The 16,427-nt window shown below is 41.1% G+C and overlaps 1 protein-coding gene across 5 annotated transcripts in view; it reads right to left on the bottom strand.

Annotated features, from left to right (window-relative positions):
• Positions 1–16,427, bottom strand: part of TBC1D1 (TBC1 domain family member 1) — a 115,722-nt gene that overhangs the window by 24,428 nt on the left and 74,867 nt on the right. For all 5 annotated transcript variants that reach the window (XM_075091682.1, XM_075091681.1, XM_075091678.1 and 2 more), the window contains one exon: positions 1,847–2,032. In XM_075091682.1, coding sequence (XP_074947783.1) covers positions 1,847–2,032 — 186 coding nt within the window. The remainder of the gene's footprint in view (positions 1–1,846; positions 2,033–16,427) is intronic.

The following is a 16,427-nucleotide window of genomic DNA, read 5'->3' on the forward strand; positions in this document are numbered from 1 at the left end:
ATATAGACAGCTGTACCTTAATTTGACTCCTTAGGGTTTTTTTTATTCCTGGTTTCCTGTTGTTTTTGATTTTTCCCTGTAGATTATATTCAGCGCGTAACCATAGAACCATGTAATTACAAGCACTGATGGGTTTATTGGAGCCATGCATCGGCACTGAAAGTGATTCTGTCGATCTAAACTGTCAACTTCCTCACATTTTCTTCAGGTCAAATACAACACATTTATGTACTAGAGCACTAAAAAATCCTTAAAACACAGATGTTATTGTATGAATATTACTAAAAATGGCATTTATGTTTCAGCTTATACAAAACAAAGTCAGAGAACTCTTTCAATGTTCCACCTTTTGCAAACAAGTGTTTCCTGGTGCTTGGCAACTCTTCAGTCTTTTCAGATTTTTCTGCTTTATTCTTATTTATTATTTATTCTTATTCCACATACAAAAACATTAGAGTGGGAGTGATATGGAAGGACTGAAGAGAGGGTATGCCTTTATCAAGAAGGTATTTTAGATACTGATACAACCCAATTCCTAATATCACACCTAAGCATTATCAGTAAAGATGCAACATACATTGTAATTTTTTTTCAGTATTGAACAGTGGTACTCTGAGAATTATTACCACACATAAAATATGTTTTTACTCCCCAGAGACAGAAGCATCAGAACATGTGGCATTACATTACAGAGCTGTGCTCTCTGCAGCATAGTCGCCCTTTTTTTCAAGTACTGACTCGTCATCTGAGCTCTTCATGCAACAGGTACCTAGGACAACTTCAACTTCCTCACTCCACCGTTCATACTGCACAGCCTGGGTTTTCAGTCATGCCAACACCCATCTCATTCATTCACTAACTAGCTTCAGACACGTTGATCTTAGTGAATTTGTGGTGGTTCTGCAATTGTTTCATTTGGGCAGACAAAATTGGAGCATCTGATTAAACCTGTTAAAATTTTTACGGATATTCATGTCCAAAAATTTCAGCAGCTCGGCCCTTTCTCTACACAGTTCTTCCTGGAAGATAATCCTTCCTCAGTTTTACACAAAGACAAAGAAGGATTGCCATTTTCATGCCAGCTACCTCACCCCTTGAGGATCCAGGTGCCTACTCCCTTCCTGAACACCTAAAATCAGCCAGACAAACATTTCTGTCCTCATCATATCTTCAAAGGAGCAGCTCTCAAGGGCAATCACTTGTAATTCTGCATGCAGCTGCTCGAATAAAGTGTGTATTCTTAATTAGCTCCATTTTATGTGTAAAAATTGTCACCAAAACAGATTTGTTGCAGCTACACATTCAGCCACAGAAAAATTTTGGTTAAGAACAATTCTCCAACTCCAGCAAACTCCAGTTTCTCAAGCTCCTTCTCATTACCCTTCTGACTGATCTAAGTCATTATTACTTCATACAAACCTTGCTTGCAACAACTAGCTCCCTGAGAACTGCAGTTCAACTTCAAGACTGGCTAAATGGAATGTTGCAATAACCAATACTTAGACAATGACCTATGGATGCAAACGTAAAGAATTCAGTTCATGATAATGATTGTGCTGAATTCCTTGTCAGAGCTTCTAGACAACAGACTAAGAAACTCCAGCCATGGTAAAACTAGGAGTACCAATCAAGATCAAGCAAAGAAATAATAAGGTGAAGTGATAAATAAAAAGGTGTAAATTGTAACCTACACTAATGAGAGCTGAGGGAGATGCTGCTAAACTGATTTACCTGTATGTTCCTAAAATGTTTCATTAAGGCTTGGTCAAATCCACTGCCAAGGCCACAGAGCAAACCAAAAACTGAACTTGCATTGCAGTAGGGTGTAATCAAGAACTTGACCAACCTTGTAACTTCTGGTTTTCTTTCTCCATTCTGAGGAGCAGTATCTGCTGAATAATGGCTTTCTTCCACAACTCGCGAAGCTCACGGGGGGTCCGTTTCCTTTCTTCTTTCACTGGCCCAAAGGGGCCATCTTCACACACTGGTTCCAATGGGGATCTCGGTGGAAGTTCTCCCAACTCGGAGTAATCTTTAAGAGAGAGAAGCTTTTGTGAACTACTTAGATTTCATGAATAGGTGAATGAAGGGACACATTTTCAAAGATTGCGTATATATATGCATATGTATCTACATAAATATGCACACATATACATATAGGAGATAGCAATACCAAGCAAGTTTTCCTAAATGACAGTTTCAAGCTGATTTACAAGCTGCTTCTGAATAAGAATCATATGGGCCAAAGCCTGGAACATTTGTTTCAATAACCTGATTAAAACACCGTACTATACACCAAGGCCGTGGCTTGCTAATTACAGCTTTACAAGGACAGAACTAAAAAGGAAAAGACAAGTTTGAGAAATTGCAAAAATACAACTTACAGCTGAAACCTGACATGATTCAAATAGCAGATCAAATCAAATATAGCACCCACATAATTTAAAAAATAATCTCTAAACTGTGTTTAACAAAGAAAACACACCCTTAGCTGCACAAACACACCACCACCTAAGGCCATACAATGGGATGATTACCAGTTCTTAAAGTAAACATGCGGAAGGGGAGACAGGCACCTAAGACATGTTTGCTCTCACTTCTAATTTTTAACCATGTCATAACCTTCTGCACTTTTTCTTTTGGCTTCAGCTGGTCTACCACAAAATGTATCTCTTTGTCAAGCATGCAAGGTAATTCTAAGAAGACTAAAAACACCACAAAAGAAAGTGAACATTAAATAAATCTAGGCAAATTGAAAAATGTTCTTTTTAGAGAAAGGGTAAACAACATTGCTTTTAATCAAGTTCTCAACATAAGAAGCGTAAGTGCTTATACTTTGTATCTTAATGCCTGCTGTAGTATCACTTAATATTATTGTTGCATACAGCTTCTCTGAAGGCTCTATTGTCTTTGATATAACCTGTATCTAGAAAAAAAAAATTACTCGTCACCCTTAAAATGAAGGGTGGTTTTGACCAATCTCTTCCTACCAAATCCCAAACAGAAAGCCATCACAACAGCATTTCTCCTTCAGCCAAACAGAATGGCTGTGAAATGTCTCCCTGAGGATAAGCTGACCAGTTATGCATGTATGCTTTAAAATCAGTGCAACAAAAACCATTCCCCAGACTTTCCAGCCAAGGACAAGCACATCTGTGTGTGCTGTTTCAAACAGCTCCTAGAGAAGGGACACTCCTGAAAGTAATATTCTGCGTGGTAGCTCAGTGGTCCATTTCTTTATCATTGGCTAGCATAGTGATAAAAATTTTGAATTAAACACACGCACACAAATGATCTCATCTCTACAAACAAAATAGGAAGGTTTTCACCCCTTCAAAATCTGCTCAGAAAGCCACCATATATTGACTCACATGGTTCATATTCAGCTATTCTTTTGTTTGTTGAAAGGCACTCACACAACTAAGCTCAGATGGCTAAATAAGAATGGAAATGTTCACAGCTGTTAGCTTCTGCTTTTCTAAGTTTTGTCACTGTCAATCTTTTCCTCTCAAAGAGGCAGAGACAAATAGGGTGGGTCCAAAACCACCTGTTTCCTTATGCAACATTTATTTGTTTGTTACCACAGTTAAATTCAAGGGCTAAAATATACATATAAAAATAAATGCAACATTTTCAGCTAGCAGCACAAATGAAACCTTTAGAAATGTTCACTCTGGATGTAAATGTGGATACCCAGACTTTGGGTATCTACAGCATTTCAGAGGAACTTCACAGGAACATGAATTAGGCAGAGGACAAATATTTGACACTTTAATAGTGATCACCATTTGTTGCAAAGAGAAGTAGGAAACACTGACAGAAGCATTCAAAAATATGTCTGGTTATGAAAAACATCAATACAACTAAAAAATTATATTATATCCCTTAAAAGAAACTGGGAAACATTCATTTAATTTTTTTCTTTACAGGTAAATGGAGAGACTTCCGTGGGCTATGATCTGTAATTATAAATTAGGTTTAGGTTAATGTCATCAGGTAAAGAAGGAACACACACTTGATAATCCTCAACTTGTGCAGACACTTAAAGGAAAATTATTTTGATCTGATTGTTGTTTTTGATGCACACACTATACTGTCAACAATGCTCTGTACATATAGTAGTTTCCAAGTTTTCATGCTGATTTTTCTTAGTGCATATTAAAGAACAGCATAAGGGAAATACTCTTAAGGATAATGCTAGTAGAACCTCATTCATTTGCTTGAATAAAATAATAAACTTGAAAAACTTTCCTTCAGGATGGTATTTTTAATTTTTTTTATTTTCTCTAAGGCTGCATTACATGCATTACATGCCATAAGAAAGAGGAATTAACAAAAATTGTCACTAAACAATAATGCAAAAAGTAAAAGTGATCCAGATAGGTACACCCTTATCCACTGTACACTATCTGTAGTCCATTCACTTCTTATTACATTCTTAGAGCATCCGATATAGAATGCATGTACAACTTGAGGGAAACAAATCTCTTCTCAACTACACATCCTCTCAGTGGTTTATGGATCTCCTTTAGAGTCAGATATGTATTCTGGTTTTATGCATGTATATATGTATGTGTTAGAAAGTAACAGACTATCTACAGAGACAGTTTATGGTTACCCACTTGAAAAAAAAACCAAGCTGCCAAAACACATGCAAGGAAATGCATTAAACACAAAGCAAGAATGAACATATCCAAGACCTAAAATCTTCCTGTTTTCAACATGCATGTTCTACTTTCAGTGCAAATTTTGTGGATTGGTCTTCAAGTACCAACTTCAAAAAACATTACCTTGTAATTTGTTGGAAATATTACTCACTACTTGTCCTCCAGTGATCAAACTTACTGTGGCAACACTTGAACCACTGCAAAGCATTAATTACTCAAGTCCATGGTCCTGCTTCCATTTAAGCTGAAAATTTCTTGTCTATTACTAACCCAACAAGATCAATATTCACAAGAAGAAATTTAACTCACAATGCTTAAGGTGCTACAAATAAATGAGAAAGGTTACAAAATTCTACAGACCGAACAATTATGATTATCAACCCTACCTCTAATTCTTCTGTGGAATAGTCCTAGGCTTGATTTTGCCTTCCAAATGGCAGCTCCTTTTCTATCCTTCCTTTCTTCTTATCACTTGTGGACATTTAACAGAAAGTCTAAAGTCTACTCTGATAAAGTGCAGCACATGCACAACCTGTCTTCCCTTCCATTTCCATGCTGGCATGGAGCAAGATGTATAGAAACTAAAATGAACCTGTTTAACTGCTCAGAGGGCTTGTCTCACGTTTGCAGAGTTGCACCAGCTGTTTGGCTGGTAAAAGAGGTGGGGGAGGTAGAATGCACAGGTAATCCCTCAAAGCAAAGTTAAAAACCTGACGTTTGGTAAGTCAGCACTAACCCATGTCCATGAATAAACAACAAGGTGAACAACAGATATGCCATCCGGCTTCCAGATCCAGAACAGACAAGAGCAGAGAGACTGTAACAAAAACCTGAGTATTTCATTATTATGCACAAATGATTTGGAGGATAGCAGAGAAAGCAAAGATAAATAGTAGAGCAATTCAACTGATCACAACTGGGAGCTCATGTTCCACTGAATCAAAATGCCATGTGTTAAAATCCAAACAATGTGCAGCCTTCAAAATATTTATGAGATTAGTAAGAGCACTTAAGCAGGATCTGAACGCTTCAGCACACACTGAAAGACTGCTTCCCTGTTCATCTGCCAAGCTCGTCAGCTTTTGTTGATTCCTGTTCCATGCTTGACCTGTACTCCTTTCAAATATGTTACTTCCTTCCCATAAGTTCCATATAAAATTCTACCTCCATATATGGTACTTCTACAAGCCTACCACACTTCTACTCTTTGAGGTTCAGCATTGGGCAAGCTGACTCAGTAACTATTATATTTTAATCAACACACAGGTTATTTTCCATTTGAAGTTCATACTTGGACTACCCTTCAGAACTACTCTTCTGCGCAATGCACTTCTACAAGTCTGTGGGTCCAAACTAAGTATTCCTTGAGAAACAGTGTACTCTCCGTGCTCATGAGAAGTCGTGCAAAGTAACAAACTGTAGATGGAAACATTGCACAAATGTACTAGTGCATCCATATGTACCTCAAAAGCACTGCTCTAATGCTCCCACCACTTTTACTACCCAAGAAAAGACAAGACCAATAAGAACAATGGATTAAGATAGAATTTGTACAGCGGATCCATTCATTTATATTCAGCTCTTTGGCTTCATGTGGCAGTGCTTCAATCCTAAGACACAGAGTATCCCTACACTCCAAAAGGATCAACAAATGCATTACACAAAATCCTCATGCACAAACATGACACACAAAACAAAGTACAAAAGATTATGAAGAAAGTATCACAGTATAGTGCTACCAGGGACCACACTAAAGAAAGCTGGTAAATTAAAAGTTGGTGATTGACCGCAGCAGTACTTAGAACAGACAGTATTTGACTGGTAGTGATATAAACAGGAAATTTCATTAGCTCCAGAAGCAGCTATAATTAATATAGAGAATTTGCATGGAGGGGGACCATTAAAGTATTCCAACAGTGAGTTATTAAAATGTTGCCTTAAACCTTAGTTTTAGGAAATTTCATTTGTAATTGACTAGAAAAAAAGTTATCAACAGTTTCTTATTCAATCAATCTCAGTACTAAGCAAGGCTTTCCAAAAACAAAAAGAAAAAAGGAAACCCACTATGAGAAACCACCCACACGAAGTAAAAAAAAAACCAACAGAAGTGACAAACCCACCTAAAAGCCTAAATTTTAAAAACATTCTTTTAGAAGCACTTAGTCTAACCAACCTCAAATACCAAAACCAAGACAACACTCGCCTCGGAGCTAAAAACAGCTATTCTACAGAGAAATCCCTAGAGATATCTGATGCATCCACCCAGATGGAACTGGTAAGGAAAGAGAATTTAGTACAGGCAGTACGTTGCAGAGTGCCCAGACCCTTCTTCTAGTGTAAAGGTAAGTACCTGCACAAGGTGTGCATGGGTTGATGATCTGTTGCATCAGGTGGCTGAGTTACAGGAAACAGTTAAAAGGCTGCACAGTATTAGTGGAGCCAAGGCTGAGATAAACAGATGGTTTCAGAACCATGTTCCTGCAGCAGACACCACTAAGAAGGAGGCACCTTGGACCCTGGTGACCCACAACAGCAGGGCTCCCCTTCAGCCTCTACCCTCCAACATCACTACCAACAACAGATATGAAGCTTTAACAGCTGTAGACACTCATGAGCAAGGTTTGCAAGGTGCAACTGTACCAGCAGCACAGAGTGGGTGTCATAAAAAGAAGAAACAAGTGCTTGTAGTGGGTGACGCTCTGTTAAGAGGCACTGAGGCGCCCATTTGCCAACCTGACGGGGAGTCACAAGAGGTTTGCTCTGCTCCACGAGCTACAATCTGAGACATCACTGAGAGGGTGCCACAACTTGTCAAGAGCACAGATAACTACCCACTATTACTCTTCCATGTGGGCACAAATGACGCTATAAAGCAGTGCCTGGGCAGAACCAAGGAAGACTATAAAGCCCTGGCAGAGCAAGTGAAAAATATTGGTGCTCATCTCCTCCATTTTCCCAGTTGGAGAAAATGGGCAGCCAGTAATTGATTTGCATTATTCATCTACTTCTGGCTACGTGGCTGGCGCCATTGCAAGGGTTTTGGCTTTTATGACAATGGGACATTCCTCAGCAACCATAGCCTGTTAGGGAGGGATGGAATCCACCTGTCTAGAAGGGGCAAGTGAACCTTTGGCAGCAGGCTGGCCAGCTTGGTGAGGCAGACTTTAAACTGAAGGAGTTGGGGGGCGGATTCCTAAGTGGCAATGCTAATGCCATCACATCCAACAGGGAATAAGCCAGGCCAACCAGAGCAGTGATAGAGGTGCCTTAGCTGCCTCACGAGGTGACTATCAGAAGACCAACTGCTTCAAGGTTAAGTAAGGCTATAGTGGATCCTTGTGCACCCCTCCAGGGAAACCTGCGTGCTCAATTCCCTCTCTGAAATGCCTGTACACCAACACATGCAGAATGGGGGATAAACGGGAGGAATTAGAGATCTATGTGCAATCACAGGGCCATGATCTGACTGTAATTACAGAGACATGGTAGGATAGCTCAGATGACTGCAATGCTGTCAAGGATGGCTATATACGTCTTAGGAAAGACAGGCCAGCAAGGCAAGGTGGGGGAGTTGCTCTTTAGGTGAGGGAGCAACTAGAATGTATTGAGCTCTGCCTAGTGGTGGAGGAAGAACAGGTCGAGAGCTTATGGGTAAAAATTAAGGGGCAGGCAAATATGGGTGACACTTGTGGGCATTTGCGACAGGCCACCTCATCAGAAAGAAGAGGTCAGTGAAGCCTTCTACAGACAGCTGGAAGTAGCCTCACAATTACAGGCCCTGGTTCTCATGGGGGACTTCAACCACTCTGGTATTTGCTGGAAAAGCAACATGGTGAGGTGCGCACAATCCAAGAGGTTCCTGCAGAATATTGAGGATAACTTTTTGACACAGGTGGTGGAAGAGTCAAGGAGGGGAAGGCTGCTGCCGGACCTTATACTAACAAACAAGGAAGGGCTGGTTGAGGATGTGAGGGCTGGGGGTAGCCTTGGCTGCAGTGACCATGAGATGGTCGAGTTCAGGATACTGCGTGGTAGAAGCAGGGCAACAAGTAAGATTACAACCCTGGACTTGAGGAGAGCTAGCTTTGGCCTCCCTTGGAGGAATCCCATGGGCTAGGGCTCTAGAAGGTAGGGGAACCCAAGAGAGCTGCACAGTATTCAAGGACCACTTCCTCCAAGTTCAAGATTGGTGCATCCCTAGGAGGAAGAAGTCAAGCAGAAGAGCCAGGAGACCTGCATGGACGAGCAAGGAGCTTCTAGAAAAACTCAAATGGAAGAAGGAGGTTTACAGTATGTAGAAAAAGGGACTGGCCACTTGGGAAGAACACAGGAATGTTGTCAGGATATGCAGAGATGTACCGAGGAAGGCCAAGGCCCACTTGGAACTAAATCTGGCAAAGGATGTCAATGATAAGAAAAGTTTCTTCAAATGCATCAGCAGTAAAAGGAAGACTGGGGATACAGTGGGCCTGCTGCTGCAGGAGGTGGGGGCCCTGGTGACCCAGGATGCAGAGAAGGTGGAGTTACTGAATGTCACCTTTGCTTCAGTCTTTACTGCTAAGGCTGGCCCTTAGGCATCTCAAACCCCAGAAGAGAGAGAAAATCTGGAGAAAGGAAGACTTCCCCTGGGTTGAAGGGGATTGGGTTAGAGATCATTTAGGCAAACTGGATACTCACAAATCCATGGGCCCTGATGGGATGCACCTGTGAGTGCTGAGGGAGCTGGCAGATGTTCTTGCTGAGCCACCCTCCATCTTTGAAAGGTCATGGAGGACAGGAGAGGTGCCCAAAGACTCAAGGAAAGGAAATGTCACTCCAGTCTTCAAAAAGGGCAAGAAAGAGGACGCGGGAAACTATAGGACAGTCAGCTTCACCTCCGTTCCCGGAAAGGTGATGGAACAGTTTATTCTAGAGGTCATCTCCAGGCATGTAGAGGAAAAGAAAGTTAACAGAGGTAGTCAACATGGATACACTAAAGCTAGATCATGCTTGACCAACCTGATAGCCTTCTATGATGGCGTGACTGGCTGGGTCAATGAAGGGAGAGCAGTACATGTTGTTTACTTCAACTTCAGCAAGGCTTTTGACAGTCTCCCGTAACATCCTCACAGTTAGGCTTAGGAAATGTGGGTTAGATGAGTGGACTGTGGGGTGGATTGAGAATTGGCTGAACAGCAGAGCTCAGAGGGTCATGATCAATGGTGCAGAGTCTGGTTGGAGGCCTGTAACTCGCAGTGTTCCCCAGGGGTCTGTGGTAGGTCTAGTCCTGTTCAACATATTCATTAGTGACCTGGACAAAGGGACAGAGCGTATCCTCAGCAAGTTTGCTGACGACACCAAGTTGGGAGGAGTAGCTGATACACTAGAAGGCTGTGCTGCCATCCAGCGAGACCTGGACAGGCTGGAGAGTTGGGCTGAGGGGAACCTGATGAAATTTAACAAAAGCAAGTGTAAGGTCCTGTATCTGGGAACAACCCCATGTACCAGTGCAGGTTGGGGGTTGACCTGCTGGAAAGCAGCTCTGCTGAGAAAGACCTGGGAGTGCTGGTGGACAAGTTGACCATGACCCAGCAATGTGCCCTTGTAGCCAAGAAGGCCAACAATATCCTGGGCTGCATTAAAAGGAGTGTGGCCAGCAGATTGAGAGAGGTTATCCTCCCCCTCTACTCTGCCCTAGTGAGACCGCATTTGGAGTGCTGTGTCCAGTTCTGGGCTCCCCAGTTCAAGGAGGACAGAGAACTACTGGAGAGAGTCTAGTGAAGAGCTATGAAGACAATCAGGGGACTGAAGCATCTCTTTTATGAGAAAAGGCTGAGAGACTTAGGTTTGCTCAGCCTGGAGCAGTGGTGCACAATGACAGGACAAGGGGCAATGGGCATGAGTTGGAACACAGGAAGTTCCAGCTAAACATGAGAAAAAACTTCTTTCCTGTGAGGGTGCCAGAGCAGTGGCACAGGCTGCCCAGGGAGGGTGTGGAGTCTCCTTCCCTGGAGACACTCAAAACCCACCTGGACACAGTCCTGTGCCCCCTGCTCTAGGTGTGCCTGCTCAAGCAGGGGGGTTGGACAAGATGATCTCTGGAGGTCCCTTCCAACCCCTGCCATTCTGTGATAGCAAGATTCATCTTTGACTAGAAACTGCAACACTTCACATAGAAAAGAAGTGCTTGTTTTATTTTTATAGGCAGTTAATAGGGAGGAGGCTCAAATACAATGCATTACCACCATCCTCACTCTGGAGCTGTTTATACATAGCTCCCTAAATGCAGTGTTTACCAGTCACATCTGCTCTCCAGGGTTAAGCAGTCAGGCCAGATATGGTGAGAATGTGGATGGAAGAATTCCATTAAGCATGTTATTTTCTGCATTGCGCTGTTTTCATTTGTTCCATCTTAAACATTACAAAATTCAGCCTAGCAAGCAAACAGGATAATCTTCAGAGTCATAAAAGATTAAGTTGCCCAAAAGAAAGGACTTCTCACAACATCCTTAGTTCTCTTCAGATCTTCCATTCAGGTAGCACAACACCTTCTTTCATTCACGATACAAAATGAAAGAGGAACTTCTATAACCAAGGATATATTATATTCCTATTATTTTTACACATATGCCTGGAATATTTTACTTCATAGCCAAATCTTGTAACATGACCAGGAACCTTCAGTTACCAGAAAGCTTCAGATAGGGAATCACAAGAAGCAACAAGTTCTTCTAGTCTGGCATACAGCTTAAGGCAAAGGCTGAATGAGGAATTCTAGAAAAATTATGTATTTCAATACAGTTAATTAAAATCAACTTTGAGAGATGCTTTAGAGTTTAATTTTTCTTTCAAATCTAAGAGCTTCTTAAAAAGTAATCACTACCTCCAAATTCACTTCATTTACTAATATTATCAAGCCCTGAGAAATTAATGCCCAGATACTTCATTGGGCACAAAAGCTGTTACACATTATATGTGTCACTGCTTATAGCCAAGCTCCTATGCTGCAGATCAAGATTATGAGCATGTATTTGCTCTGAGAGGGATGGAATTGAGTGATCAGTTGTAACCGACTGGCTTTATTACAGCATTTACAAAACTACTAATTAGTTAATAATTTTTTGCTAAAAGAGAACCATTGAAAAAGTATTGGAGAACACATTACAATGGTGGAATAATTTACACCACAAACATTCTAAGTATAAAATGCAAAAGCAACAGTTTACAGTATTTTCAATACTACTAAAAATGATTAAAAAAATGTTTTTTCTTAAATAATGGAGGAGATATCCTCACCACAAAGCACATAAACAGATAGGTAGGTGCTAACTACAGCTGGTTCTAAGAATAACAGTTCTTCAAATCCAAACTTTTCTTCACCATTTAGGATTTAACAGTTTGCTACCTCTGCCTGCCAGAGACTGAAACCTAATTCATTTTCATGAATGAATCAAATTTTTGTTCCTGTACAGAGACAGTTGTTCTTTCTAAAGGAATTTTTTTTCTGCAAGTGAGTTTGTAAAATACATTGTAGTTGTTCTGGCTAAAGTTCCTTTTTCATCTGAATCTATTTTCTGAGTACTGCTAAGCAATACCAAGCATCTTGTTCCTCCAAACTGCAATTTCTTTCACTGTTCAACATGTAACTCCACCCCACTGCCCACCTTAAAACAAATCACCCATTCTCCAACCAAAAACCGACACAGCTGTTTTAAAAAATCTTGCTGTCTACTGCCAACCCACCTCCCGCAGCAGGAAAGCTCATAACAAGCACCATCACCTTCCCACCATTTACTTAAGAAAACTATTCACATCCCCTTTAAATGTAGCACTTGACTTTGCTGGGAGTTTCTGAAAACCTGCAAAACAGTTCTCCCACTATGACCAATTCTGAACAGTCAATATGTGAAAATTGTAGTGAAAACAGTCCACTGCACAGAGATTTGTAGATCCTGAATAAAAGTATGCAAATATTCTGCTGCACTGCAGTGCAAGGTGAAGTTTCATGACCACTCTGCGCTGATCTAAGTGTGTCCTGCTCCTGAGCAGTGTAAGGGCACCCACCCTCAACTTCCAGACACATGTCCCTGCCTGCCTCCCTGTGCCTACTCAAGTGCTTGTGTAATACTGTGAGTGGGACTAGAAAACTGATCCAACTGAAAACTAATCACCGTTTTTGAGTGAGCCTATACTTCAGCTGGTTTAAAATGATCACCAGGTTGTTCCCCTCACTTTTTTACCAGCGAAGCCCTTAACAATTACCAGTCCAACCTTAACGATTCTATGATTCTAAGACAGAGAACTAGGAAGTCCTAAACCATTTGCATAACCACAGAATGTATCTGTTAGAGAGACTCTACAAAAGCATGAAGATCTGGCTGCAAATAAGGTGGGCAGGTATAAAGGTAAAAACCAAAGAACTGAAGAAACGCTTTTATTACTTAAAATGTTTGAGACCGTGAGTGGGAGAGCCAGAGTAAATTTTGTGTAATCGGATACAGAAAACAGGCCAAAAAAGCTTTAGAAAAAGAGATTAATGAAAGCCTTCTTTCAAAAGAAGTATAGTATTGTAACAGATCATGTGATCCATTTTGTAAGTGACCTGTGCTCCTGTTTTTCCATCTCTCCACTTTGCATGATACAACACTCATTCCACCCCCACAAACAAATAAAAAAAAGAAAAATAGCAGAGGACTAGACACTGAGTGTATCTCAAGGTGGTAGTGAGAGAAACGCTGCCCCCCAGTGTTCCACACCACCCGCAGCAGCACAACCATTCCATGGGAAGAGGCAAACAGCAGCAGGTAAAGGTTGGATGTTTGAACTGTAGCTTGCTACAATAGAACTAGCATAATTCAACCGACCAAACCTCCAGCTATGAGCTGGAAAGCCAAGTTCTCTACAGATCATTTCACCTATGCAGAAGATCCTATCCAAATCTCCAAAGTGGAGATCAGCCTCATCTTCAGGCTCACCAGAGATCACCTGGCTGTCCTGCCAGGCAGCAAATTGCATAATGCTTCTCTGATGTGCTTCATCACAAAGTTATGTACAGAACCAGGGGAAAACAGCGGGGAAAGGGGAAAGTGGCAGCACCCACAAGCAAGAGGGGGCTGGAGGAGGGCCTGCACATGGGACATTGCTCCCATAACAACCAAAATTAATGGTTTCCCTGTACCTGAGGCTTTTGTCCCAGAACACTCACTGTGCTTGAGCACAGCTGGACTGAGTCCAGTCCTCGGGCAAGGCAGGAATCTCAACTGGCAAGAAAAAAATGGCTATCTATTTGCAATATATATTTTTTTTAATCTACTGATTTGGGACTGGTTTTCTTTTTACTCCGGAACTAGTAGAAGTGACCACCCTCCTTCACATATGGTAAAACCCTCCTTTTACATAATGGCATCTGCAAAACAAACAGCATGCTCTCTGCCTGGTAATACACGATGCAACCACCAAAGCATACCCGATCACTTCTCTCCAGCTGAGCTGCAGAAAATAAAGTTTTAGCTCAAACTACTTACGAGCATCTCCTAAAGAAGTAAAGGATCCAGAAGTACAAGACAGTGGAACTCAGAGTGCTTTCACCTTCATTTGGGAACTTGGGACACTAGACATCTCTCAAGTTCAGAATCTCGTAAGATTAAGCTCAAAGTTTCTGCAAAGCCTATGTACCAGTTGTCTGGTGTTTTTCTGAGTGTTTGGTTTTTTTAAAAAAAAACCACAAACAACCAAAACCCAACACTTTTAGTAAATACACCTTCATATCCTGTTGTGTTACCCACACAGAGAGTGGCAATGAACATGATGCATCTTGAGATTCAGCTCACCACCTGCCTATAACAAACGGAATCACAAATGTCAGCATCTATATCTTTCTGTGTGTATAAAGCTTAAAGTTGTCTCTATTTCTTGCGACATCTTACACATGCATGTTTACCTACTACATCCCAAAGAAGTTACAGCCACAGTTTCATTTTGTTGACAAAAGACACACATGATCAAAGCAATGCATAGTTCAGGAATACTGGTTGATTTTACGTTCGTTACATTTAATTATGTTGAATGGATTGTTAATGAATGTTAATGATTATGTTTAATACAGCATAATCATAAAGCAGACTATGCTAAGCTTGAAAAACTTGACCATCTCTGACTGACAAAGATCTGGGTCTCTTGGTTGGCTGACTCACTGACTTTTAAAAAAACCCTAGCCTTTTTTCTTACTGCTTTCCTGCAGAGTACCGTGGAGCGGCATGTGGGCTATTGCACTTGAATGGAGAAATTGGTCAGTGGAGTCAGAGCTCCCGTTTCCCTCTCTTCATGCTTTCTTTTGCAGAACATGACAAAGCATGTTATCTTTAATACCATTTCTGCCCTCTGTTTTGGCTGAAATTGATCTTTTGGTGATATATTAGCTGTTTGCATAAATTCTGTTTCCAAAGGAAAACAGACCAAAAAGAGTGAGAAGGGCTTTTTTTTAAAAAAAAAAAAGTACAGGTAACTTACCAAATCAATAAACCCCACTGCATGTGCTGCTTCTCCTTGAGAGAATATCAAAGAAAGAGGAACAAGATGATGCATGATAGATAATTACATTTACATTGGAACTACAGAGGTTACCAAGTTAACTGTGGTGGTGAGTCCAATGTAAGACCATCTATCTGTACAGCAGCTCTCTTAAAGGCTACAGAGACTGGACCGTGAATGAGTATCCTTTACTGCCAGAAACGTTCCAGGAGATGCATGAAAATCCAAATGGAAAAAAACAATCCTTGTTATAAATAACAACACCCCTCCCCAAATCTGAGTTTTCTCCCTCTGTTCATAAATTGAATATGTACATTAGAAGAAAAGCAGAAAATGAAAAAAAAAAAGAATTAAGAAAAAGGCCAGATATTTTAAATTGCTCCTCCTGTTAATAGCACTTCCTGTTTTCCACTTTGGCCACACTCGGTTTCTCCAACTATTCACTTACCCAGCTGTAGGTTGTTAAGATTGTATCTTGCAGATATTATGTCTCAGAGGAAGTGCTTGAATAGGCAATTTAGGGTTATATTTCCTATACAATATGGGAAGGTTTTGTGCTTTCAAGAACAAGTAAGACTATTTCCAGTCACAAAAAGAGGCATCAAACTTGCAAAAACAGTAGCTTCACAGAACAGCTGAGGTTGAACAGCTCCTTCAGATTCCTTGAAGTATAGGACAGCATTTCACATATATGTTTACACAAAATGCTCGAGACCCCTTGTTTTGAAGTACACTAAATTTGAGGCATCTATGCTCATATACAGCTTACCCCATCATCAGTCAAATTAAATTGCAAGCAATACATTAATGACAGAAACACTTTTGTTATGTGCTGTGCCAGTTAATCAACATTTCTCTTTAAGATAAAAAAAGAGTCTCAGTGACATTAAGACGGTTACTTTTTACTACATTTACTATAATGTACTGTTCCCTCCTGTTTCCTTACACTTTTTCTCATTTCACAGAATCACAGAATGGCAGGGGTTAGGAGGGACCTCTGGAGATCATCTTGTCCAACCCCCCTGCTTGAGCAGGCACACCTAGAGCAGGGGGCACAGGAACGCATCCAGGCGGGTTTTGAATGTCTCCAGGGAAGGAGACTCCACACCCTCCCTGGGCAGCCTGTGCCACTGCTCTGGCACCCTCACAGGAAAGAAGTTTTTTCTTGTATTCGGGTAGAACTTCCTGTGTTCCAACTCATGCCCATTGCCCCTTGGCCTGTCATTGGGCACCACTGAAGAGAGTCTTGTC

The sequence above is a fragment of the Phalacrocorax aristotelis genome, chromosome 4, assembly GCF_949628215.1.
Source record: "Phalacrocorax aristotelis chromosome 4, bGulAri2.1, whole genome shotgun sequence".
Classification (NCBI taxonomy): Eukaryota; Metazoa; Chordata; class Aves; order Suliformes; family Phalacrocoracidae; genus Phalacrocorax; species Phalacrocorax aristotelis.